Source organism: Lonchura striata, chromosome 2 (assembly GCF_050655825.1).
Source record: "Lonchura striata isolate lonStrDom1 chromosome 2, ASM5065582v1, whole genome shotgun sequence".
In the NCBI taxonomy this organism is placed as follows: Eukaryota; Metazoa; Chordata; class Aves; order Passeriformes; family Estrildidae; genus Lonchura; species Lonchura striata.
The window spans coordinates 49,413,965-49,439,698 of record NC_140704.1 but is presented as its reverse complement, the minus strand read 5'-3'; the positions used below and the strand labels follow the sequence as shown (position 1 = coordinate 49,439,698).

Here is a 25,734-nt window from a genome sequence, read left to right as displayed (position 1 = left end):
TGGAGGAAAAAGGCACACACAAGATATTAGTGAAGGCATGTTAAGAAAGTTTTTATGTTTTGCTTGTCTTCATTTTTTCTTCTTGAAATAAAATGAACAATACTCTTTCTACAGCAGCTGCGTACAATGAACTATATTATTATACAGCATAAATAAACTTAATTTCATATTTTTCTTCCTTTTCTTACAGTTGGGTTTTGTTTGGGATTTAATTGATTGGTTGTTTTAATGTATAACTGTGTAATTATTTCATTCTTTACTCATATCACCCTGTCCTGCGACTTCAGCAAGTCTTGTGAGTCAGGTGACATCAGGTTTCATCTTTCACCTAAAACCTACAAAACTGCATAAGAAAACCAAAGTGAATAAATTGTATCTTTCTCTGAAAACTTGTCAGTTGGATGCGGTATTCTTTTCTCTCTCATTCTCTTCATACATCTGTGTTTCTCTGGCTTCTTAATTTTGCTTTACTTTGAACAACTATTGCTTTGACAATGAAGGACAAGCTCTCAAATATGTACATGTAACATAGCACATGGAAAGGAAAGGCCTGGTCCTAATAGTGGAAAGTCAGCAGTTTTCTGAAAGGTTTCTGTTTTCTCAGAATAGTAACTATTGAGGTTGAGGAACTGTGGTTTTATTAAAAGGAATCTCATCTGCAGCTATTTTTTCCCATTTAGATGTAGCAAAAGTAACTAATTATAAAACTTTACAAAAGCTTTTTCAGAATGGAGGGTTGTCTTTCTGTGTATGTGCTTCACATTTAATATCTTGCTTTGCCATATGTTTTGTAGCCACAAGTTAACCTTTGAAGTGTAATCCGTTTATGAGATTTGAGATTAATTTCTGCAAATTCTATGTTTTTAGCTACTTTGTCCTGTATAATACTAATATCTACCATTTTTTTAAAATGCTGCCTGAAATTGTTAAGTTTGAAATATTTGCATTACTGAGAGGAAAATGAAGGGAGTGGGCCATGGAGGTAATAAATAAACTGTATTTGTTTTCTGTAGGCATGGAATGTTTTAGCTCTGGATGGAAGCAATTGGCAAAGAATAGACCTCTTTAACTTCCAAACGGATATAGAGGTTAGTGTCTTTTTCATTTTTACAGTATTTTTTATTCCAATGGAGATGTTTAAGAGCATAGCCCATTTTGAGTGCCCCACATACTGTGCTTGTTTTTACATGTTTTAAAGTCTAAGTTCACAAAAAGAGTACTCTGAAGAAGCAAATGAAAAAGAACTCAAAGAACTCTGTATTTACCTTTTTTTTTTTTTCTGGATGTGTGTTTCAGTTTTGATTGCCAGCTGTGTATCAGATGATTTTCATATACCATACACATATAGGGCTCTGGAAATTCAAGCTTGCTCATTTCTAGAAAGGAAAAGTGTAAACGGTGCCTCTGGGTGGAGTGAGATTCCTGGAATCACTTTTATGATCTAGAGGATAGTTTTGCTGGTCCCAAATCCCTCTATGAGGGAGCCATCTAGTGCTGGAAGCTCTCTGGACACTTGGCTATAGCATTTGGAGATTGAAGCACTAGAATGCTGGACAACTTTTCTTATTGCAGACTTACCTAGATTTGATTTGGTGTGTATCTGATATTCAATTTATGACCATTTGTTTCATAAGGTTTGAACCTTGTGTGAAATGCAGGTACATGTGAAGTAAAGTCCTTTCCAGTGTCTTCTGTAAGAAAAACATGTCTGCGTTAATGCTGTCATAGATGTGCATAACAAAATAAAATACGACATCTGAAAATGAAGAAAAAATTAGTGGGGAACAACAATTTCTTGATTCAGTCTTAATTGGTTTATTATTTGTTGTTTGATATAAACTAAACATAGACTACAATAATAGATTTACTTCTGTATTTTATGTTTTAGCTTCTTAGTTACATGAATAAAATCCAGATGTGTTTAATTTGCTATTTTTTGCTAACCATGGTACAAACTGTTCCTAAAGCTTTACAGTAACATAGACAGTAAATTTTTTCACTGGTCTTTTAAAACTTGATTTCCAACTCCTCTGCTCTACCTATCTTAAACACGAGGGTCTTGCAGAGGTAGGAGAAAGATTCTTGGCATCTGTCTCAATCTAAATGTGTCAAAGAAGACTTGGAGCTTTAATGTCATGTTTTCAGTTGCCTTCAAAAATCTTGTGTTCCACATTTGCTAAGGAAAAAAGTAAAACCCCACAGATTTGCAGTCCTTCCTGTTGATAGGCCTTTTCTGTGTTTGGTATTTATCATTTTGGTAAATATCATTTTGGTATTTAGAAACACAGAATTATATTTTCAAGTTTTCAACATGTTTGTCATATATTTTACCTAGTGGTGTTGCCCTCTGAGATGCTGAGATATTTGTAGCATGGGATTCAGGAGAAGGAATGAAACTAAGTTATGATCTTCTTTTGCTATAAAAAGCTATTGTGGTTTGGAGCAATTCAGTTACTTCAGTATATTGTATTTAAGTACATTTTTAATACATACCCTTAAATTTACTCGTAAAAGTGTTTTCAGTAAAAAATTATTTCACAAATCAGTTATTGAACAAAATAGTTTCACATTAGGTGTCTAAGAACTCTTTTTAGCTGTTTTAGTATCATATTTGTTTGTCTGTGAATTTAAGACTGATAAAAGCTCCCAACTATATTTGGCAACTTTGTACTCAGTTGGACATTGTGCTGTGTGCTGATTTTTCAGTCAGTACTTATCTGAGAATATCATATTATGAAAAATCAGGTTTTATGAAATTTTCTTTTAAGACTTCACATGGCAGAGAATAAAGTTGGAGAGGGACCTGATAAAAAGTTCTTGTTTTATATAAAAAATGTGTGATCTTGAATTTAAATGTACCTTAGGATTTCTTGCTATGTAGAAACAATTGTAAACTGGGGAAGGTCAAAAAACTAGTTTTTTTGAGTGACAAATTGTTCAAACAGCTAAATGTGTTTGAATGCACAAAAGTTGTCTTCTTTAGTATGCTGGTTTTTGGGAGGTTTTACTTGATTAAAGAAATAAATGAGTTTGGGAAAACTTAGCTCATTATTTATTTGTATTTTCTTTGAATAATTCTTTAGGATTTGGCTTTTTTCTGCAATGTAAATTGAACTTGCATTATATGTTATTAATTGAAGAATTTATCCTTACAATAAAGGTATTTTGGCTTTGCTGAGAAATAATACTGATTAATTAAAAAGCTTTAAAAATGTAAATTAGATTTTCAGTTTGTTTGTTTTGGTGTAAATGCTTTGGAGTTATAAGATAAACAATGTCACTTATGGACCAATGAACAAACTCTGATAAGAAAATATTTTCCCATAGTTGATGGCCAGGACATTAGTATTAGAAAAGGACAATAAAATGAAACAGCATGACAAGAAAAAATCCAGTGACCTGTAATTCTATATATATTTCTTCTTTCAAAAAATAAAGGGAGAGAAAAAAATGCACAGTGCTGTTAGTTATTAGTCCTGTTGTTGCTGCTCCCACCAAGGTGTTTGACACCTTTCAATTGCGAGCATCCCTATGTCAGGAGCTTAAAACAGGTTGGAGGCTGTCGTGACGTCTTGCCTAAGCAGGTCTCTATGGGCAATTTCAATTTATGTGCAGTGAGAGTGACTGGGACCCTTGAGGAGTGGCCAAGCCTCCCATTCCACCTCTGGGGCAGTTCCCTACACATCTGACAAAACTTGAAGATCATTTTAGAAGTCTTAATGGGTGATTGAATGAAAAAAGGAAGATTGAATTGAATAGTACCTGAATAGTACATGAGGGTTCTTTCTAAAGCAGAACAAGAAATTCAAAGACTTATAGTTCTTGGTATAGTGGGGTGTAGCTGGGGCTAGTTGGGATTTTAAATTTGATTAGAATATTGTGCCAGAATAAAACTCAGCTAAACCTTCCTTTTATTTGGTTTAAGGGTCGTGTTGTGGAAAATATATCAAAAAGGTGTGGTGGGTTCCTGAGACAGCTTAGTCTGAGAGGATGTCTTGGTGTTGGAGACTCCTCTTTAAAGTAAGTAAAATCCTTGATGGAGACATCACTTGTTTCCTAATGTGAGCATCAAATGCAATTACATTACTGTTATGTCTGTTTGTATTTCTGAGTCCTGGCTGATGACCAAAATGGGATGCTTAGGTAAGTACTAAATACCTTAGTATTGACTAAATGAGACATGAGTTTGAGATCAAAATATTGCTTCTGTTATTTTCTAGAAATGAACTAAGAAATGAAAGCTGTGCTTTTCACAGACATGGCTTTTTCTTTCATTAGGATTATGTTGATATTGCTCCATTTTCAAGTAGTTAAAATGTTTTCAGGCTATATTCTGGCATCATTCAATAGTCAGAGTATCAGGATTAGTGGTCATTTTATTGTTTATCATCTAGTCTGGACAAGAGGTGACCCTAGCAATAGGAGGAAGGATTATGACTAGTGCCTACACTGAGTGCCTACAAAATCAGGAAAGATCTTGAATTCTTTTTGTGGTCTAAATAAGAACAGGCAGGTGACAAGAACATCTTGGGAGGCTCTAGGGAGGACAGTGACTTCTTTTACACAGGATATGAACTGAACTGTGCAGTTTGTTCCCAGAAGAATGTTTGAATCCATATAAGCTTTTTCCAATGAAAACTGTTTAGCCAGGTTCCTCTGGATGTTTCTGTGAGTAGTTAAACCCTAAAGATCCTACTTCTAGCTGAAGGTGGAGCACCACCAGTGCTTTAGGGCTCAAAGAACATTGGAGGAGGTCTTGGGGTCTGGCTTTTTGCAGTTATGCTTTCCTCCTCTCTCCCTGGCCTGGATGGTGTTCAGTCTCAAGTACTGTGGCCATTCTCAGGTGGAAGATACAAGCATTTAAAAGATTTTGCATATAAAGATTTTGTTATCAGTAGGCATTAAGCTAGTGTCCTATGACCTTTAGCTATTTCTAAAATTTATAAGTCAATTCTTTAACTTTTGTCTCTAGAGTAAATTCATGGAACATAAATTTTCAGATACTTGTTCTGAAAGTGATTTTTCCTGTGAGGCTATTTGCATTGAGTTGTTTCCAAATCTATTAGTTTTGTGGGCAATACTAATTTCTCTATTTATCATTCTTCTACATCAACTTTTGAGTAAAATAGCCAATTACTGATGTAGGTATTGGCCATGTAAGCACTGAATGCTTGTGGCAAGTATGTCAGGACATGCCCCATGCTTGAATCTCAGAGGTAGTTTGCTATTCCTCCAAAGTGGAGCATCTTTCCAAGTGATTTTAAGAGCATCTTGACTGTGCATCTCCCTCCAGTACAGTAATTTTGGAATAGCTGTTTTGAGTGTTCAAGTAGAAACTCTCACCAGTATAACTGCTTGCTGGGTTTTTTCCTATTGTTTGCAATCCATGCTGTAGAACCAGAAGTTGTTACCAGCTGAGCATGTAGTCAGATCTGTTAACCAGGGCAAGCCTCCAGACAAAGCTTTTTGCTGTGTTTCCTTCCCTCCTGCCAATAAAATCCATGCAGCTGAAGGAAACAAGGGCATAAAAACAGTGCTCTGAAATGCAATGTAGCTGTAAATATTACTTTGCACAGATGAAAAGAAAATGTATGTATTTCTTCAGGCTAATGAATATAATGATATATACAGGCTCTCAGCAGTGAAATAGCTCCAATCATCCTTAAAGTTCATACCCAGTAGTGCACACTGATGCTTTTTAATTTTTAAAATAATAAAGAAGCAATTTGCAGCTTACAAGGCATTCCACTGGGAATTCAGTAGACTTAGGTCACCTTTTGCTATTGTACCAGGTGTGTCCCTTTATGTTTGCTGTGGGAGCAAGCTCCTTATTAAGACTTGCAAAGGCTTCAGTAGTGAGATATGCAAAAACTCTTCCCAGAAGCCTGATCTTTAACTGATGTAACACTTGAAGATTTTTGTTTATGCCCTTTAAGTTTTTTGTTACAGTATTTGAAGCAAGTTCTGGTTTATATATGACAGAAATAACCAAGTGGTGTTTGAGAGAGAAACAGTACATTCCTAAGACCAGAAACTTGCAGTAGGAAAAGGAAGAAGCAGCCACTGAGACAAATGTGTTTGAAGCATACTTTGCAATTACTCTGAAGGTCGGGCTTTTTGACCAGGGTGGGAGGAGGCATGGGACAGAGCGCGCTCTAGTGACTGCTTTGCACTCGGGACATTTTATTAATTCAGCTCTTTGTTGCGTTTTAGGACCTTTGCACAGAACTGCAGAAACATCGAACACTTAAATCTGAATGGGTGCACAAAAATCACTGACAGGTAAGTCAAAGAGGTTTTTTGATTGATGGGAAAATTTGGAAAAAGAAGTAGCTGAAGGTATTTTTAGTGTGTCTGCTGTTTTGCAGCACGTGTTACAGTCTTAGCAGATTCTGTTCCAAGCTGAAACATCTGGATCTGACATCCTGTGTAGCCATCACCAATAGTTCTTTAAAAGGCTTAAGGTAAGAAGATTCTGTGTTCTGTGTTAAAGAGAAGTGTTTAAAGAGCTGTTCAGCATTTAATAAAGTTAAAAAATCAGTGCTGAACCTTTATACTGTGAATCAGCATGGGCTGTATGCTATATCTAAGACTTCTGCGGTGTAGACTGTGGTGCTTGTGTGTGGTCTTTTCTCATGACTTTTCTGTGGAGGCCTGGCATAGTCCACTGGCTATCATTAATTTCTAACAGTGCGTTTAATTTGGGTTTCCTACTGTTACGACTATTTGAAGGCTGGATTTAACTTTATGTATTTTTTTAATTCTCCCAGTGAGGGTTGCAGAAATCTGGAACATTTGAATCTTTCCTGGTGTGATCAGATTACGAAGGATGGTATTGAAGCACTGGTGAAAGGGTGTAGTGGACTAAAAGCTCTGTTTCTTAGAGGTTGCACACAGGTACATAATTGCTTGGGTGGTCCTTTAGGAATAAAATTTTATTTTGGGATTTTGAAATCTCCATGAATTAAAAAATGTCATTTTTGTTATAGTATTTTTTTCCACTATTGCAAGATGTGTACATTTCTTGGGCTGCTTTGCTGTGGTTTTAATTTCTTGTTTCTCTTCCTATGTCAAATTTAATTACTAAATACAGTTAGAAGATGAAGCATTGAAACACATTCAAAGTCACTGTCATGAGCTTGTAATCCTGAATTTGCAATCATGTACAGTAAGTATTTGAAGCTTCCAAAGGTACATTCTCTAAAAATAAGAAATAATTTTGAATGCTAATGAGCTGCTATACAATTAAGTAAGACAGTACATTTCTGCAGTTTACAGGATTTTGTGTGGAATAGTGGCTTTAAATGGGCTGGCAGTTTCTACAACTGAGTTTTTACTTGAAGGGTTATTTTTTTGCCCTTCATTACATCTTTTAACTGTGGTAAGCTCTAGAGTAAGAATTAACTGCATTCAATCAAATTTCATGAACTGTGTAGCATTTTGGTCTATTGATAATTCAAAGGTTTCTAATTGAGCAGAAGTCATGTTCTGGCCTACATAATGGAGAGTAAAACATAATGGCATCATAACTGAAGATGATTCAGAGCCATTCAGAACCTTCAGGCAAGGGCATGCCTTTCCAGTATTAATGGAGAACACATTTATTAATTATGAAATTACTGGAATAATTAATGTACTTTTAATTCAACTTAGATAACACACATTTTCTTTGCTCTGGTTTATATTGTTTCTGATATGACTTTTCAGGAATGGGAAAGGCCTTCTATTATTTCCCTTCAAATAAGCCTTAAAAGATATTGAAATAAATTAAAATTTCAGTGTTTCAGTCATGTGGATTTGAATAGTGATTTTTTTTTAAGTTTTCCACTTTTATTGCTAAAAGGTATCATAAAAACCTGCAAAACCTTCAAACCTGTTTTACAGATTATTCCAGAATGAATGTGGCATGGGAACATTTTTTGTTACAATTGAACCTAATAGATTTCTTTGAAGTGTTGAATATTTTTGAGTGTTAGAGATTATTTAAAGTTACATTAAAATTGCAGAAAATAAGAACAATACTAATACAGAGCTTGAGCTTCCATGATATAGATGTTTAGTGAAAGAGAATTTTTCAGTCTGAAAAATTTTTCAGAATTTTTCAGTAGGTGCCCACTGAAGCTGGGTAGAGAACAGCAGTGAAGTTCCTTCTTTTGGTCAGAACCACACTTAAATAGTCAGTACATTATTTCCTCCTTCCTTTTGCTGTCCCTCTCACAAGTTCTTTTTCTGTTGTGTTTTACCTGAGACTAATGAGATATATCAAGGACAGCCTTTTCTGATGATAATCAGTTCGTCTCTCCCACTTAACAGCGGCATTGGCACAGAAGTGCACCAAAGCTTTCCCTTGGTCAGGATCTCTGTTGTTATGTAGTACAAACATAAAATCCTCCTGAGGGGGAGAAGTATTTTTTCCTTTGAGTTTTCTGAGTTAGTCTGTGTGTCCTACCTAATTACATGTGCTTTAAAGCTGTATTTCACTGGAGGTGTGTCCTGCTTGCTGTGGCTTGGAAGCAAGCTTCCAGAAGCATCCAGGATCCATTTGGTCAAAGGGATTTTTACACAGCAGTTGTCCTTGTGCTTTATATGACCCCCACTGTAATTCTAGTGACTCTGTTTTATGGGCCCTGTAAAATGCCAGACCAGCTCCAGCAGTTGTGGAATAAGCCTGTATTAGCTTTGGAAACTGCAAATCTGAAAGGTATCATCTTTAGAGAAAGATTTTAGCAACTTGCAGGGACTTGCAGACATTTTCCAAACATTTTTCTTTCCTGCCAGTGATATGGACATTGAAATCACAAGCAATTTCAGAGTGGAAAACTTTCATATATGACTTGATGGCTTTTTACAGCAGCATAAAATTTATATAGTCATTGCCTTAAAAGCCATCCCTTTTGCCAGTAACAGCGTTGTGAGTAATTCTCAAAGCAAACAGAACAGCTCCAGAAAATAACATGGTTTTGGAGAGTCAAATCCAGAAGTACCTGACTGATTTGGACAGAACTCCAGAATTTATCTTCTTACCTGCAGATTGTACAAGTTTTTTTGGATCCTCAAAAAGAAAACGAGACTTCTGATTTTTTGCTGATAATAATTTGACTGAATTAGTCACAAATCTAAACTTCTGGCATTAAAAAGTGTTGGGCTAGGGAGGGGGAAGCATAAGGTAGTCTCCCTTTGTGCCAAGCTACTGCTATTTCTCATCCTGTTTTCATTTAGGAAAGGTTATTTTTGTGGTAATAGCATCAGAAATATGCTACAGATGTATGAGAATACTCAAATGAGGGGCTTATACAAGGCTTGTGTCTTTTCTATTAAAAATACAGGGGAGGTCTTTACTCCTATTGCAAGAGTATTATTAAGCCAGGAAATAAAACAACCTGTTTCACACAGCAGAAAAATTAAATTCATAGTGTTAAGAGGAGGAGAGAGAGCTTTTTCCCAGAATTGAAGACTTGTAAACAAAATTGTATTTGCACACACACTAACCCCGTTCCTGTTGCTATTTTGTGTGCAGCTGCAATGGGGCTATTAATTATAGTTCCTGTTTCAGAGAGAAAACTTACTTATTCATATTCTTAATTTTGAGTTACTCTTTACAGAATATCTATGACAAAATGTTTTTGAGAAATGAAAAGTCCTCTTTTGAGTTAAATCTTTCATCTAAAGATGACTGTATAGGGTAGGGCAAATCTGGCTTCTACACTTACCTTCTGTAAAGAATGGATTATGTGTAATTGTTTCCCTGTAACTCTTGCTTCAAAAATTATCAGAAGGTGAAGGGTTTTGTGCTTGGGTCCTATTGCTCCAGGGCAAATTAGGTAGTTAGCTCTCCTGCTGTGAGGCTTTGAAATCTCTTTTGCGCTGTTCCCAAACTTACACAGTCACTGGAACAAAAGACCTGGACCCCATCAATATATAAGAAGTAAGCATGATTAAAAAAAAAAAAAAGTGAAAAATTATAAAACAAAAGCAAAGTGAAAGAGGAAGACAACAACAAACAACTCTCACTTTGTGATTCAGACTGCCTTGGAGTAGGACTTAAGGTCTATGGAAAAATACATAGTAAAGTAGGAATAGTAAATGTTGATTATCTTCAGTGTTATCTTTTTATGCGGTTTCACAACTGTATTTTTTGGTTAAAAATCCAGGTTGCCTTGGTTATATACAGTATGACAGTAGCAGCTCAGTGGCAGTATCTTGAGTTTTGTTCTTGGCTGATTACTTGATAATGAAATAACTTCAATGTTCTTCTGTATTGCAGCAAATTTCAGATGAAGGCATTGTGAAAATCTGTAAAGGATGCCATAGACTGCAGTCACTCTGTGTTTCAGGCTGTAGCAACCTGACAGATGCTTCTCTCACAGCACTTGGTCTGAACTGTCCAAGGCTGAAGTGAGTATGACACGAGTATGTTGTAGGTCATGTTCTTACTGGCCTGATCTAAGAAATTCACTTCTGAAGATGAGCTGCATTTGCAACCAAAACATTAAGTACATAAAGTTGAGGGCTGGTCCTCTGTAGCTTCATATTAGTGTAGTTCACTGTATATCAGAAAAACAAGAGTTAATATATAACAAATGAGATGTGCTCAACCCAGCAGTTCAATTCTATGCTTCTAGCTAAATATTTTAGGTACTAACTACAAACGAGAAAAAAGATATAAAGCCCATTACTTTTTTAAAAGCTAGAAAGATCTGTGGTTGTGTTGTTTCTTTTGATGTTTGTACTGTGATGTGGTTTTATGCAGTCATTTGTCTTAAAAAATAGCTGAATTATATCTGATTATTATATTTAAAGTTTTTATTATAAAAGTGCTTTTAAAATGCTCTGCAGTACAACCTGGTGTTCTTAAATTCTGTAATAAAGTACACTCATGTTTTTGCAAGCATGGACCAATATTTATGAGAGTTGTTTTGAACAATAGGGGCTTATCAGTTAAAAAATAATAACACATTGATGTAACTTGTGCAAACACAAATTACATACATTTCCACAGTGATGTAATTTGTGCAAACATATGTTATGGTGGGCTTTAAAACCAAAGCTCAATTATGCAGCAGCTCCCTGGTTATAGAGACATATTGAAGAGACAGATAATACTTCTCATTTTAATGTAAATTAAATAGAAAGATTTTTGGATGACAAATGGCTATTTATGACAGGAACACACAGGAGTCAGAATTTGTTATCCTTAAATCACAAACCAAGGAGAAATGAGTAGTCTGTAAAAATTAGGGGATGCTGCATTAAAATGCCAGTGTACCATATGGTGACACACAGTGTTCCTTTAGCTGAATGGGTGAAAAAGAGCTTTTGTTACTGTAGAAAACCTGTCCTTAAGACAATTTCAGGCTAACAGTCCCCTTTGTGTCCCTGTTCATATTTATTAGGAGCTCAGAAGCCTTTCAGCAAACTTACTGTGGAGTTCCCTAGAAAGCTGTTACTGCTGGTCTTTTTCCACCTTTTCTCTCATTTTGTCAGTTAGCATCTCAGATGGGAAATAAAAGGAGGTTTAAACTGCTGCTAGTTGTGCAGTTCTTTCCAAGAGCAGTACAAGTGCAGCAGGAATTGTTTTGACTTCAGTAGGAAAACTGTCAGCCACGAGGGGGAATGCGTTTGCTGCTCTGCTCCTGTAATGAGGAGCAGCACAGGGAAAGAAAATGTAGTGATTACTGCTGAGGATTACTGCACGTTGGAAGGACAGAGGATACAGCTGGTTACAGCTAGACTTTTGGGATCATGGATGGAAAGCACTTGATAAAAATTGTGTTGGAAATCAACAGGAAATGTAATTCCACATTTATTCTGTACCTTCTGAATATTTTAGTGTTGAGTGTGAAAGAAAACTCTGCCTCTGTTGGACTTGTTGGCCCAATTTTTGAATATTTTTGAGGAAATTTTTGTGTATTTTCTGTGCTGTGCTACTCTTACTTCACTTCAGGATTTTGAATGTCCTACTATGCTGCTTTCCATGATACTGCTACATTTCCCTGATTCAGTTGTTACTAGTCACAAATATCTCCTTGGACAAAACTTAGGTCAAGCTTTCAGCAGATCCTTAGCTGCATTTCTTATCTCACATCAACATACAGATGTCTTGTCATCCCTCTTTACATTTGCTCTTTCAGGTGTGTGGTAGCTTCACTTTTTTTTTTTTTTTAAATTAGCACTTCTTAATGCTAAAATACTTGTAGGTATTTTGGCAAGGCTTGTCAAGAAAAACACCTGTGAACCATGGATGCCTTTGTCTGGGTGGGACTGTGAAAGTTAGGATCATATTCCTTTCAGCCCCACCAGCTGCTAATTCCATATGAGTAGGGAGGTGCTGAGTGCAAAGAGATTCCAGGTGTGCCCAAAAAGCAGCTGTAGGCAATGAATGTAACTGAGTCTGTCTCAGAGAACATTTCTTCATAAGAGTGGAGAATATCCTTTAGATATCATTTTGCCTCATCAGCTCCTTTTTTAGGTACTTTTTCACAAATCACTGATTGGGAAATTCATGTCAGCAGTAACAGGAAAAAAAGAACCCTCTGTATTTAAGCACAATCAGTAAAACAAGAGGAAAAATTAGAACATTACTCATTATTTCCATGCTACCCAGTGCCTTCCCAACTGGTTATTTTTTCATTCTGGGGCCTCATTAATACAGCATGTGTGTCTGCAGCTCACTCCTCATTCTCCTGCCCTGTCTGCACACCCAGTGTCAGGAAAGCTAGAGCTGCTTATCTTCTGGTTTCTTATTCTTCTGTTGCTATAGTTGTCTTTTCAACTGGGTATGCAGGAAGTAGCATCCTCATTATTCTGGATATCATTGTAGATGTCATTGCCTCTCCACCCCCCTTTAAAGTCAGCCATGTAATGAGATGTGGTTTGTAGCAAGTAATTGATGAAAGGATTTAGAAGGGTGACAAATGTGACCTGAATTGTGGGAGTTTTTTTGTGGTGGTGTTGTTTTTCCCCTTCCTATTTGGTACCATAGGCAATTTTCAGAGTAGCTGAGAATATTTTATGATAGGCTGCTAACTGCCCTTGCTGGACAACACAGAATTCCTGAATATAAGTCTGTAAAGTAAGTCCCAGAGGTATTAGAAGCATCCATTTTGGAAGAGATTCCTGTCTTGTACTTGGCTTGAGTTTCCCTTGTGCTTCTGAACCTTGTTGAAGACTGGAACTCTGAAAGTGGATTTTTAAGCCTGTGGGGCTGCTCAGCTCTAAACTTGGTTGCCCTCTTGCTTATAGCTTGAAGAGCCTGATCCAGTGAAGTCATAGTCAGAGCCCCTCATCCTGTACTTTGGTGAGGCTGTAATTCATTCATGCACCCAACGTGGCTTTTCCCTTTGCACTTTCTCTCTAGAGAGAGTGTTCAAATGACCTCCCAAACCAGTGGAAGGATCTGGAGGCTTCTTGGTATTGCCACAAAAAGTTCTTTTGTCCTTCTTTCCCTGCCTCCTCCCCACCAGCCCTGGTATAGCAGCAGTGGTTGCTCATCCACTGGCTCATCCACATTGGTTTGTGCTGCTCATCCCATGGCACTGTGGTTTCCCCTTATTCATCTTGGTACTCACTTCACCTGCAAAGGAAAGTGTTAATTAAAAAAGGACAAAGAAAACAGAGACGTCACTACATCACTAGTGGGATGGAGGCCTGTTGTGGATACTAGTTGTGCTTTTTGGGGCAGTTCATCTTCTGGATTTTTTTTTTTTTTTGTCAGTACTGCTTCCCAGTGCTTCTTGGAAGAGTGTTAGGATTATCTTTCTCAAACACTGTCATTTTCTCTAAGGTTGTGTTGATAAAGTTTGTTGTTCTTACTCTGGGCTTGCAGATCGTTAGCTCCATGCTTTCTGGTAACTTGTTTCACTGTGCTTCATACAGAGGCTCTGAGGGGATTTCCAGTAAACACTTTCTCAGTTTTGTGGTTTCCCAGCAGCCTGTGCTTAGATAACAGGTTTTAGATGCAGGCTTCTTCTGCATTTTCCTTAACTCAGGGTTTATTTTCCCTTATCTTTCCTCAGATAACACATGAGAAAACTTGATCACTATGCTTTTAGTGAAACAAGATGTTAAAATAACCCTAATTGTGTATAATTTTTTTCCACTTAATGTTCTCTGACTGTCAGAATCTTCTGATAAACGGGATTAAAAGTCTGCTTTTTAATTTGAAATCACGGTGAAAAGTAGGGGGAGGGTGTGTGTGGTGTGTGTGTATATATACACATACTTTTGCTATTGAGAACTTTTAAGTTGCAGAAGACAGATTTGTATCTCAAATGTGTTTGCTTTTCTCTATGTGAATGTTTTCTTTAACATTTAAAACTTTTCCAGGATTTTGGAAGCTGCAAGATGTTCACATCTCACAGATGCTGGGTTTACCCTTCTCGCACAGGTAAGGGTCATTTCAGAAGGTTACAGCTCGCCCTGTTTCATTGCTGCCAAGCAGTTGTGAATTGATGTAGTCCTGCTGGGAAGCAGTATGAGAAGAGGAAAATTAAAGTAGAAAGAAGCCAGTTGAGGAGGGGACTAAAAAGCTGGTTTATTTCTGGATTATACTTAGATCTGCAACTTGATCTAATTTGCCATCATTGCATTTTTCACTATTTTTTTCTTTTTTCATCTGTTTCAGTTGTGTTTATTACACTTAACATAATTCTAAACTCGTATTATGTATTCTAGCCAAATTTCCCTTGTGATAGTTACATCAAAAAAGTAACATATAATAGATTGTTCTGAAGATAACTTTAAATTACAGATCACTTACATTATACATTATAAACTATAAGAAACAGTGTCCTGGTTCATGCTGTAAATACATACAGTAAGCATATTGGTGGTGTCAAATGCTTCATGTTAGACATGAGTGTTTGCTGGTTAGGAAGACTGAGTACAGAAATTATACTCTGTAAATGGGATTTATGCTTCTGATATTTAATGTGACTGAAAAGGGGTGTTTTTTTGGTAGCCACAGTGGTTAAACAGAGTGGTTTTCTGATTGTCCAGCACTACATCCTCAGGCTCTTGGTAGTCACCTCAAGCCTCCTCTTTAAGCCTTTTTTTTTCTGTTCCTGGAAAAAAATGGATTAGGAATTGAGCTGAGCTTTGGCACTGTGTGGTCTGCTGCATGGTCACAAAGTTACATTCTTTTTTTGAAATTAGTCATGATCAGACATTGAAAGCACTTGTGAAAGCTTGCTGGGCGTCTTTCAGAATGTTGCTCTGAGAAAATTGTTCATATAGGTGTGACATGCAGCTTCCTTCCACCCTTAAAATAGACCCTATTTTATTATTTTCAGCATTCATTGGCAAAGCAATTTGGTTTTAAGGCTTCTTTCTAATGTATGACAATGAAGAGAAATGTGCCGTGGGCTTAAGTGTATTCCAGATGAGTTAGGTGCAGCTGATAAATGCAGAAGTTGGATTCGTGTGTGTGCAGATGAGCTGGCTTTAGTGCACGGGCTGTAAATACCATGGGTTTGGAGTGAGGGGGGACGGGGAGCAGGGCTGCTGAGCACTGCTATGTCCTGTTCAAACCTTACAGGACAAGGAGGAGACATTTCACTTCGTAGGAGAAAGGCTGAAATATAGATGTTTCAGAGGGAGGTGGGGTATTGCTTGTTAATTCATCTGTTTATTTCTTTTAACAGGTTTTTTTTTCGTCTTTTGATAGTGATCAAATATTTGAAGGGCTTTAGATCACAGTTTCCTCTTTCAAGCTGTTCTGTCCCATATTATAAGTCCTGTACATGGTTTTATGTCTATATGTGGTTTTATTTCATTTTTGCTTATCTGTTAATTTCTTGTTTATTGTAGAATTGCCATGAGCTGGAGAAGATGGACTTGGAAGAATGTGTTTTGGTGAGATTTAATATGAAAAGGAATATTGAATGTCCAGTGTAAGAATGCAATACATTAACACTTTTTCCTAGATGGTCTTAGGTGTTGTTTTTATGGTAGAAAATAAAAATAATTATTGGGAAATTCGATACAAGGAAATACTTGGAGAGTAACAGGTGATGAGTTTTTTTCCAGAAATAACAGAACCCTCATCTAGTAGAGAAAGAGATACTTTATTGGAGGGTTGCCTCTCCTGCAATCTGTTGCTTATGGCTGATGTTTGTTTTCTTTTATTCCCAGATAACTGACAGCACATTGATACAACTTTCCATACACTGTCCTAAGCTTCAAGCATTGGTAAGTGTAACTCCTGGTCTGTGGCTTGTGGTTCTGCCCCATGACACACACAGACAACTCCTGCAGTACAAACCCAGGCTGTTCACTCTGTGTCTAGAAATAATTCTGGATGTACAGTGACACTGCAAAATATGTGCAAGTTTCATAAGTATTCTAAAAGCAGCACATTACTCCTAAAATATTTACATGTGTTGTGTGATTAAAAAAATGTTACCAAATCAGTGAGTAAAAACCAGAAAGCTTTTATTTTATGGTTAACATCCATCATATTTGATTCCTTACATATTTGATTTAACTTAAAGCACTTAGATCCTGTATGGATATTCTCAAGTGTTCAGTAATGATTTTCTTAGAGAGTATGACACTTCACATCAAATATTGAATAAACAAAACCACACAGAGAAGATAAATGTAATCACTCTGTAAGCATGCAAGCGCTTTTTTCCAAGCACTTTTTTACATTTACATAAATTATGGAAGCTTTCCTTGGACTTGACTTTTGAACATAATTGGAGAGGACTGAGAGTGGGGTATCCTGCTTATTGGATTTCAAAGAACTGTTTTCTAGGGAGTGGTAGCTTAGATCTTTCAGATCATCAAAACCAACTCGAGGTAACATAAATTTGTTTGTTCTTCAATCAAGGTACTTGAAAATTGCTGGATTGTTCTTACAGTAGGAGCTCCTGTATTTCAGGCCAGTTGTCCTTTTAGTGTACATTTGTTATAACTACTTAGATCTACATGAGAGAGCAAGTATCTGTATAATCTGTTCTTAGATGGGATTAAAGGAAGGTGTTCTGCTTCCTTAATTAAATTCTGTTATGATTAGTGTTACCCAGTGTTACTAAGGTAGCAACATGAGGAAGGATGGCTTTTAAAAGGAGCTTGTTCACTGTTTAATATTGTTGTCTTTTTATTTTTCCTTATTAACTGTCCAGCTTCATTTCTGAACCATCATTCTTGATGTTAAACCAAATCAGTTGTCAGGAGCTGTGGAGCCATTTAGATGGGACACGTTTTTATATTGTAATCCCAGTTGCAGGCAGTTCTTGCAAGAGGTCTTTTGTACCAGTTCTGTCAATGCTTCAACAAAGATACCATAAAACCTCATAAATCCCAAGCATTTTTTCCTGAGCCTGCTCCTCTTTGCTGGCCTTTGTGTGTTTGCCCACAGACAGAGAAGCAGAGAAGTGTGGCATTAGTAAAACATCACAGCTTTTCAAAGGGAACCAGAAAACTTGATTTCTTTGGTGTATATATATATATATATATATATATATATATATATAAAACTGTGGATAGGAAGGACAAATACTCAGAAATTGTGTGTGGGAACAGCAGTGGCTGAGAATTACGGGAAAAGACAAGACAAGGCAGGCAGGTGCCAAATACAGTGCATGAGCTAATCTTGGTGCTTCCAATGTCCTGTAAATTCCTTTGCAGCTGTGCTTTAGTGTATTTGCAGTTAGAGCAAACGTTTTGGAGTTGCAGAGCTCAACTTTGGATTTACTTTTATCATGTTTGGAGACTCAGTAGATGGTGGAAAAAGGCAAATGGTCAGTATTAGAGTGCTGTATTGCCTAATGTAGTTAAGTAATTTCTGCTTAAAGAATTTAATTGTACATTTAAATTGGTAGAGAAACTGTGAAATACTCATGATAGTGCTGAGGATGAGAAGACAATTGAATTCTTCACAGCATGTGAAGTTCTCATAGTATGTCATGCCATACTTGATTTATGCACAGCATTTAGTATGTATTAACAACAACAACAAAAAATTGACCATATCTCTTTGTTCTTAAGATTTCAAGCAATTGTATGTGTAAAACTCCACATTATCAATGCTTTTTAGCAGGCTTGGGAAGTCAGAAAAATCCTGTGATTTACTATGAAGTGTGTATAATTTGGCATATTTGTTCTACAAAGTTCTGCAAACTCAGCTGTACATCTTGTATTGTCCTTGCAGTACCACATACTGTGTCCCAGGAAAGCTGATTTTATAAGCTGCTTACTTCCTGGTGTTGAACACTCCTAATTAGCCAGCAGCTTCACACAACCTCCTGTCCTTCCTTGGAACAGCAGGTCTCTTAGAAATGTTGGTTAACCCCGCAGCTGCTGATTGTCCCCAGGCTCTGAGCCAAACCAAGTGCTCAGAGCACGTACACAGAGAAAGGAGAGACTTGATGTCTTTGAGGACTTGAGAGACTGCCTGAATGTGTGGCAGGAGTTAAAACACTGTTGGTATGGGCAAGAGCATCATTTCTGCTGTCTTTTGGAGACAGTTTCCCGTGTGGTGTTGCTTGGAGTCCCTGCTGGCTGCTCACACCTGGCATGTAAAATTGAATCAGCTGAAGCTGAAGGGAAGCTGCCGCAGTGGCTCCCGTCAGACTCCAGGGGAGATGCAGAACTGTCGTCCAGCCTTTCTTGGGTTCCCTGTTCATTCTGTAAAGCAAAGGCAAAAAAAGTTGAAAGCAAATTGTTTCAAAGAGCAGGACAGACCCCATGTGTCTGGTAGCAGGAAGGAAATGCTCATGACTGCAGCTGAGGTGAAGAAAGGTTGGAAGTCCCCAGGTTGCCTGGTCAGACTGGAATGAAAAGATGTGTTGTACCCCGAGAGGGGAAAAGTTACATGCTAGAGCTGGGGGATTGGCAGGAGGTCCTTTTGAGCACTGCTATTTGCTTGCTCTGAGTTTAAAAGTGCTTTTGGACTGCTGCAAGTGTTTCTTCATCAGTTGCTGTGTGAAAAAAACAACTTGGGGCAAGGAAATGCTATTTCAGTACCAGGCACTGTTAGACGTAGGTACAAGTACAGGCAAAACCCAGGGCTAAGCATAAAGCAAGGCACTAGCTCAGAGCCCAGGGCAAGAGGAGCAGAGTTCACAGATCCTGCACATTTCACTGGGGAAAACTTGAGAGCATTCATTTCAGTGGTGACAAAGAGTGGGTTTTTTAAGCCGCCTCTGAGGAATGTCTGTTTCCTGTTGTTGTCATCATCCGTGCTTCTCCAAAAGTCATGAATTCCCTAAAGAAATGAGGAGAGTGCTTTATGTGGTGCCACTGCCCGAGATGCAACATCATTTTCCATGTTCTTCAAATTCAAGGGAGTAAAAAAATATGCTGAAGAGGAGCAGATTTTTTTGGTTTAATATGCTGACTGGTGCAGAAAAGACTGCTCCTGCAGCTGTACAAGATGTTTATTGTTCCTTGTCTGTACAGCCTGGGGTGCCAAATGTTCATGGCTTGTTTTTCTTTGAGGTGGTTATTTGGCAAATCAGTCTATTGTGATTGTTCTCTATCTGTGTGGACTTGCACAGGCTTGGTCCTGGTGTATGTATGAGAACTTGGCAGCTGTGAAACAGTAACCCCTGAGCAGATACTCATCTCTTCCCTTATGTTCTCGATCATCCTGTAAAGTTGTTTCTGGCACGGTGCTGTTTGCAGTGTGTGGGACAATTGGAAGAGAATTCCCACATTCATAGAGAGCAAAGGGGCCTGAAGAGTTTTGCCAGTGATGTGTTTTGGGACTCAGCTTATTTTGAAGCAAAGTTAAAATCAAATACAGCCATTTTGTTAAGTAAAGCAGTTTCTTTTTTTTTACTTTTATGGATTTCAGCTGTGTACTATTTATAGCTATTTAACCACTGAAGTGAAGGAGGTTGAAGAGGACTTCTGATGTCCAGAGGCTCGAGTAACTTAGGACTGAGGGATGTTGTTACTTGTTTGCTTCTCTATTTTAGAGCTTATCTCACTGTGAACTGATCACTGATGATGGGATTCTTCATCTGAGCAACAGCACTTGTGGGCATGAGAGGCTGCAGGTGCTGGAGCTCGATAACTGTCTCCTCATCACGGATGTGACTCTGGAACACCTGGAGAACTGCCACAACCTGGAGAGAATTGAGCTGTACGACTGTCAGCAAGTCACACGAGCTGGAATCAAACGGATCAGAGTATGTGTTTCCTGGCTTGTTCCCATGGAAAAGCCAGAGCTGTTGGTACTGCTTGAGACTGTAGGAGTCCTAAAGATGTCCAGGCAAGGAAGGCTGGATAAACTGTCTGACTGTCCTTCTGTTAGGTCCCCATGTATGTAACTTCCCTCTACGAATAGCAGTAATTATCAGTTCTAACTTCTGACATTTTGCTGTTGGAATCTTGAGCTCTTATCTTCTGCCTTCTGTATTTTTTCCAAGTAAAGTCCTCTGTTTTTAGGATGGTGTAGTGGCATGCTAAATCCTACATATATGTTAATACACAGAGCCAATAGTAAAACATCTGCATGGATATTTCACTTGATGGGCTGTAGGGCCCTCAGGCCCTGGAATCCAGCCCCAAACCGTTTCCCTGAGTATCTAACCCATTAGGTCAGGGACCACCTGCATTGTGGAGGCAGCGTTTTAGCCTTGAAGTTAAACTTGTCTGTGGCTTTGTATCCCAAATTTGCATCCAAACACTTTTGTAACTGGAAAGATCATCCCTGATAGTGACTCAAATTGAAGGCAGAAGCACAATTTTATTTCATTCTGCTTTCCAGGATGATAACAGCAGCAGAAATATGGGAGACAAGGTTGAATAGTTGTCCCTCAGTAGTCCCTCAGAGTCCACCCCTCTCAACTCTGCAGCAAAACATGTGCCTCTCCTGAGCTGTCTGGGCTCATCAGTGCTTTGTTGGGGAATCAGAGGGATCCCTGTGTGAGTACCCAGACACTGGTGTGCCTTAGCTGGATAGTCATGAGGAAGTACATGTGAGGAGAAGACAGCTTGGCTAGTATCCACTGTATAGATGCTTTCTTCATAGCTAACTAACCTTAATGAGAGTCCTTGCTAGCACAAAGTTGAGGTGTGCTCTTTTCAATTCTGTTCTTTTCTCTCCCATTATAATGCAGCCTTTTCACCCACAGGCTCACCTACCTCATGTGAAAGTTCATGCTTACTTTGCTCCAGTAACTCCCCCTCCGTCGGTCGGAGGGAGCGGACAGCGCCTCTGCAGATGCTGTATTATCCTCTGACAGTGAGTGCAGCCACACAAAAAATGTTGAAGAATGGGACAGCAAGTCAGCAGAAGGAGTCAAGTTTCCTGACAAGTTCTAATGGTGGTGTTTGGTCATCCAGTTTTGTGACAGAAAAGCATTTTTTTTTTTCCAGGTAAAAATCTTAACGTAATGTGCAGCTGTGGATTAAGTTGGTGATGCTTTGGTTTGTATTAGTAACTCCTTCCTTCTGTTGGCATGAGAATTGCAGTACCGTGTCAAACATGTGGGCATTGCAGCGTAGCAGCTACTTGGTGGAAGTTCACAAAACTTGGAAGTTAATTTGCATTTGTCAGCACTACTTGGTGTGAAGTTCTGCTGTAACGTGGGGCTCAAGGCTGCCACACCAAGGAACTGAGCCTGCTGTTCTGTAATATACATCACAGATCGAGCATCAGGTTTTAAGGACAAATCAGCTTTAGCAGATATTGACCAAAAAATGCAAAGTAATCATAAGCTCTTACAGTGAAACAGCAGCTTGTTCTTTTCATGATTCAGCTTCATATTTAATTATGTAACAGGACATAATAGGTAATGTCAAAAGGTAAAGTAGTACCACAAGATACCCATAGAACTAGAAACACTTCCCAAGTTCTTGGACTTGGTTCAGTTGAACTCTGCTGGTACAAAGCTTGCTCATCGCCGACGCACATTCTGCCCGATGCCATCGGCCTTGAACGGGGGTGAGAAATCCACTGTGCACTCTACTGTACCTGCTGCCACAGCCATCCATGGTGCTTTCGTTAATGCCATCCCCGCGTCCTCTGGGACCGCTGCGGGCTGGAAGGAAAGGATGCAGTGCTTCCAGGAGGGGTGTAGCACACATGCTTTTCTACAGATGAATGGAACACAGGTTCAGCTACAGAAGACAGGATGGAGCAAGGAATTTAGTTTGGCCACCCATTTTAGGGACAAGCATGTGAGCTCATCAGTCTGTAGGCAGGAGTTGAACCATACCAAACCTGTGGTTTTCAAATGTAGAAAGCCAAACTCTTCACATTTGGTTCAGAAGCTGTTAGCTTCTGAATGATAATAATAATGATGATAAAAAATATGTGTATTAACTCTTAAGGCCATGCTTTCATCCTTAGTTTTTCAGTGCTAGACGATTAGACAAACTTTTATATTAAGCAATTTAATTATCTGAGAGAAACTACTTGACAATTCAGAAAGCTTTTTTTGTGTAAGTTTTGACTCTGTGTGTGTGTGTGTGTGTGTGTGTGTATATTTTAAGAGTTCGGGCCTGTGTTTACTGAAAATTAAAAAGCAGTTGGAAAAGCTACTACTGGACAGTACTGCCATTTCTCCCCTGCAAATTTTAAACAACTTCTCAAAAGGAGTGAGTGTGAACATGAACTTCTGTGGCCAGCAATGGCTGGGTTGTGTGGACTCACAGAGGATGGGGACGGTAAATTAAGACCGCAGCTTTGGAGTTAAATTACAACTTAGACTACAGTACATGGATTTCTTTACTTTTACAAAGTATGCCAATCTGGACTTCTTTTGCATAGTAGTGGAGTACTGTTACAATCACAAGAGTTCCATTCAGACACTGCTGGTCTAATGAGAGTTTTAATTAGATTTTATTCTCAACTGTACCAGGGCAGTCATTGGTACCAATATGACAAGATGTGTTGCCTTGTGTTGGCTCATTTTTTTTTTCTATGACCATAATGAACCTTGTAAGTCTATTGCATTGAATATGTACAAAAACAAATGGAACCTACTCTGATATAGGACACTTAAACAATCAGCTGATGTCAAACTTGAATTTGTTGGAATTATTTCAAATCTAAGCAAGGTTTCTGCTAGAAGCAGAAGATCCATGTGAATGCACTGTGTTCGGGATATACTGCAGGGCTGGTTTTACTTCCCTTCCTTACCTTGACCAATGATTCTTGCTATGGCAGGTCTTGCAATTAATCTAAATCTTAACAATGGACTGTCTCTAATGTGGGTGTGGGTAAAAAAGAAGTAAACAAAAAGAAAAGCACATTTACAAAATTATCGAAAAACATTTATTATACTTAAATTGAAATGTGTACATCTTATTAAAAAACGAAAGCCATTTGCTGGTGCCATAATTTAATTCCAATTTCAAGTGAGCTGGACAAACTACTGTACAACTTTCAATATTCTTTAAAATTAGATATTTGGATACTTTCCAATCAAGGATTTTTCCACTTTTATAAAACATTTGGATTTGAATATGGTGTGAGCTAAAAAGACACAGGTGTCAGTTCAGGAAAATACTAGGACCAAACAATACCCAAAGATGAACAACTTATAGGCAGAAATGTGTAAGTACATAAAATTTTACTTTCAGTGCAGAAAAAAACCCAAACAACCAAAAATAGGAAAAAACCGCTAGGTTTGATAAATCTAAGTTTTCAAAATGCTACAGCTTTCAGAAGCTTTTCTGCTAAGCACTTGAGCCAGTTATGAAAGGGGAAATGAAAAAGTCAAAGTTGCTTTTTTACATGCTGTAGTATTGGTTTACACAGAACACCGCAGCATAAAAAGCAAACTATTCCCAAGCTTTTAAGCCAGAGATCAAGTTGGAATTTTCCAAAGGCACAGAATAACAGCTCTGAAACTGTCGCTTAATACCTCTGGAAATACCGCCCCCCCAAGTACTTGACCAATTGGAACATAATGTTAGCCTAGGAAATGCTGTGCCATGACTTTACAAGACACATCCAAAATACCAAGAAAGCACATTGCCTGTTTCAGAGTAAAGTAAATATTTGGTCATATGGAAGAGGCACTGTAACAGGTGTACAGTATGGATGGATGGAGGGTGCAGGAAGGTCAACTGAAAAGGTAAGAGCAGACTTGTCCAGAATAGGAGCTCCAGCAGGGCATTCACCTGCTGGCAAGGAAACTTACAGGGTGTGTATTTAGTGTTTCTCAAGCAATTTATTCAATGCTGCTGAAAGCTATGACAGCCCTGTGGTGCCAGTGGGTCATTTTCCCTTATCTGCATAATTCCACTGAAAACCCCACTTCTCACTGCCATTATTTTTAAACCCACAATTTTACAAGCAAAGAGTTAAACTGCAGCAGTGCTCTGCAGAGAACCTAGGAAACTAAACATAAAGGATGCATAGGCAATTCAGTTTCATTAAAGCAAAACACAATTACTTGGTACCCCATAGGATTTATATTAATCCCTCCAATAAGGTACTATTGATAATGCAGTTTGCTGCATGCATATATTGCATCTGTCTAGGGCTTCTTAAAAGCCCTGTTCTGGCATTTACACTTCTTACATACACTCTTATACACAATTTACACGGGAAGCTGTTTTGACAGCTTTACTCTCGAAGACCTGACAACCTGATCACTATCACCGTAACTACTCATCTCCACACAGATTAGCATGTGCTCTGCTAACATCAAAAAATAAAACCAGCGTAAGGTACAAGCACGTAATAGACAAACTGGCACAGAAAGGTAAATGCCCCAAAATAAGTTTACATTCATCTCCAACTGGATACAGGTAATAGAAAAGCAGCACAGCTTCACTTCTATAAACTGTATCTACTGGCCATAGTTTGCCTTATTTCAGTGAAGGGCAAGCACCTTTGCTTACACTGTCTTCCATGCCTGTACAGAAGCTGTCATGGCATTATACCTCTCATGAGGACACTTAGCTATGGCAGTGATAAGAAAGTTCACCTATCAAACAGCTCATTAGAAAGGTCATTTTGTGTTTTCAATATGAAACATCTTATACAGTGAAGTTAGATCCTAAGGTTTTGGATGATCTTCATAATCTTTAGGCAGGACTTCATTCTGCATTGGAATATCAGTCTAGCACGTGTGTGATGTCACTTCAGAATTATATGGAAGCCTTCTCCATTTTCAGCTGAAAAAAAAACCAAAGGAAGTGTCTGTCTGTCTTTGTTGAACAGAATCACAGAAATACAAGCCAATGCACCAAAACACTCTAGCATGGACTTTGATAATAAACTCATGTACAACAAAAACGCGAAGGTTTCCCACTTGTGCTAAACAAAAATGTTATTAATTATGATTTGTAACTGGATCTTCAAAGAGGGACAGTTTCCGTAAGTAAAGTTTGCAGAGTCAAACTTGTCCCCTGATTAGAGCCATTTGCTGGTACCTTGTACCAGAAATAAATTGGAGTTCTATGGAAGAGTGGGATTCAACAACAGGCTATTGAATGAAGATGACTGTTGACTAACAGAGAAAGAACAGAATGTTATGCTCAGTTTTGCTGACTCTCAGGACTCAAGATTCAAGTTTCTGAACTTCGGAAGTACTACTCCCAAGATTTTTGATTTTTTTTTAACCTATTTTGAAACTTCACCATTTTCAATAATTATTAGCAGCATCACTGTCCAGTGATGGCTGACTGAATTTTACATAAGTTTGTTACCAAATCCTGCACTGGTTCTGAATTGAAAGCTCAGAGAAGAGCCTGAGATGCTATACAGAGGCTGAAATCTGGCTAGGAGAGGAAGAACTCCATCTTCTGCCACTGTGTATGCAA

At 38.1% G+C, this 25,734-nt stretch overlaps 2 protein-coding genes across 7 annotated transcripts in view; one reads left to right on the top strand and one right to left on the bottom strand.

Annotated features, from left to right (window-relative positions):
* The window catches only part of FBXL2 (F-box and leucine rich repeat protein 2), a 66,517-nt gene extending 43,234 nt beyond the window's left edge, over positions 1-23,283 (top strand). The window contains exons 4-15 of the mRNA XM_085573407.1: positions 1,014-1,088; positions 3,926-4,020; positions 6,214-6,282; positions 6,369-6,464; positions 6,771-6,897; positions 7,094-7,168; positions 10,265-10,395; positions 14,326-14,386; positions 15,808-15,852; positions 16,132-16,188; positions 19,926-20,138; positions 21,087-23,283. Of these exons, the coding sequence (XP_085429533.1) occupies positions 1,014-1,088; positions 3,926-4,020; positions 6,214-6,282; positions 6,369-6,464; positions 6,771-6,897; positions 7,094-7,168; positions 10,265-10,395; positions 14,326-14,386; positions 15,808-15,852; positions 16,132-16,188; positions 19,926-20,138; positions 21,087-21,194 (1,152 nt within the window). The 3' untranslated portion in view covers positions 21,195-23,283. The remainder of the gene's footprint in view (positions 1-1,013; positions 1,089-3,925; positions 4,021-6,213; positions 6,283-6,368; positions 6,465-6,770; positions 6,898-7,093; positions 7,169-10,264; positions 10,396-14,325; positions 14,387-15,807; positions 15,853-16,131; positions 16,189-19,925; positions 20,139-21,086) is intronic.
* UBP1 (upstream binding protein 1) overlaps positions 23,211-25,734 on the bottom strand; it is a 50,180-nt gene continuing 47,656 nt past the window's right edge. For all 6 annotated transcript variants that reach the window (XM_085573400.1, XM_085573401.1, XM_085573402.1 and 3 more), the window contains one exon: positions 23,211-25,086. In XM_085573400.1, coding sequence (XP_085429526.1) covers positions 25,049-25,086 — 38 coding nt within the window. In that variant the 3' untranslated portion in view covers positions 23,211-25,048. The remainder of the gene's footprint in view (positions 25,087-25,734) is intronic.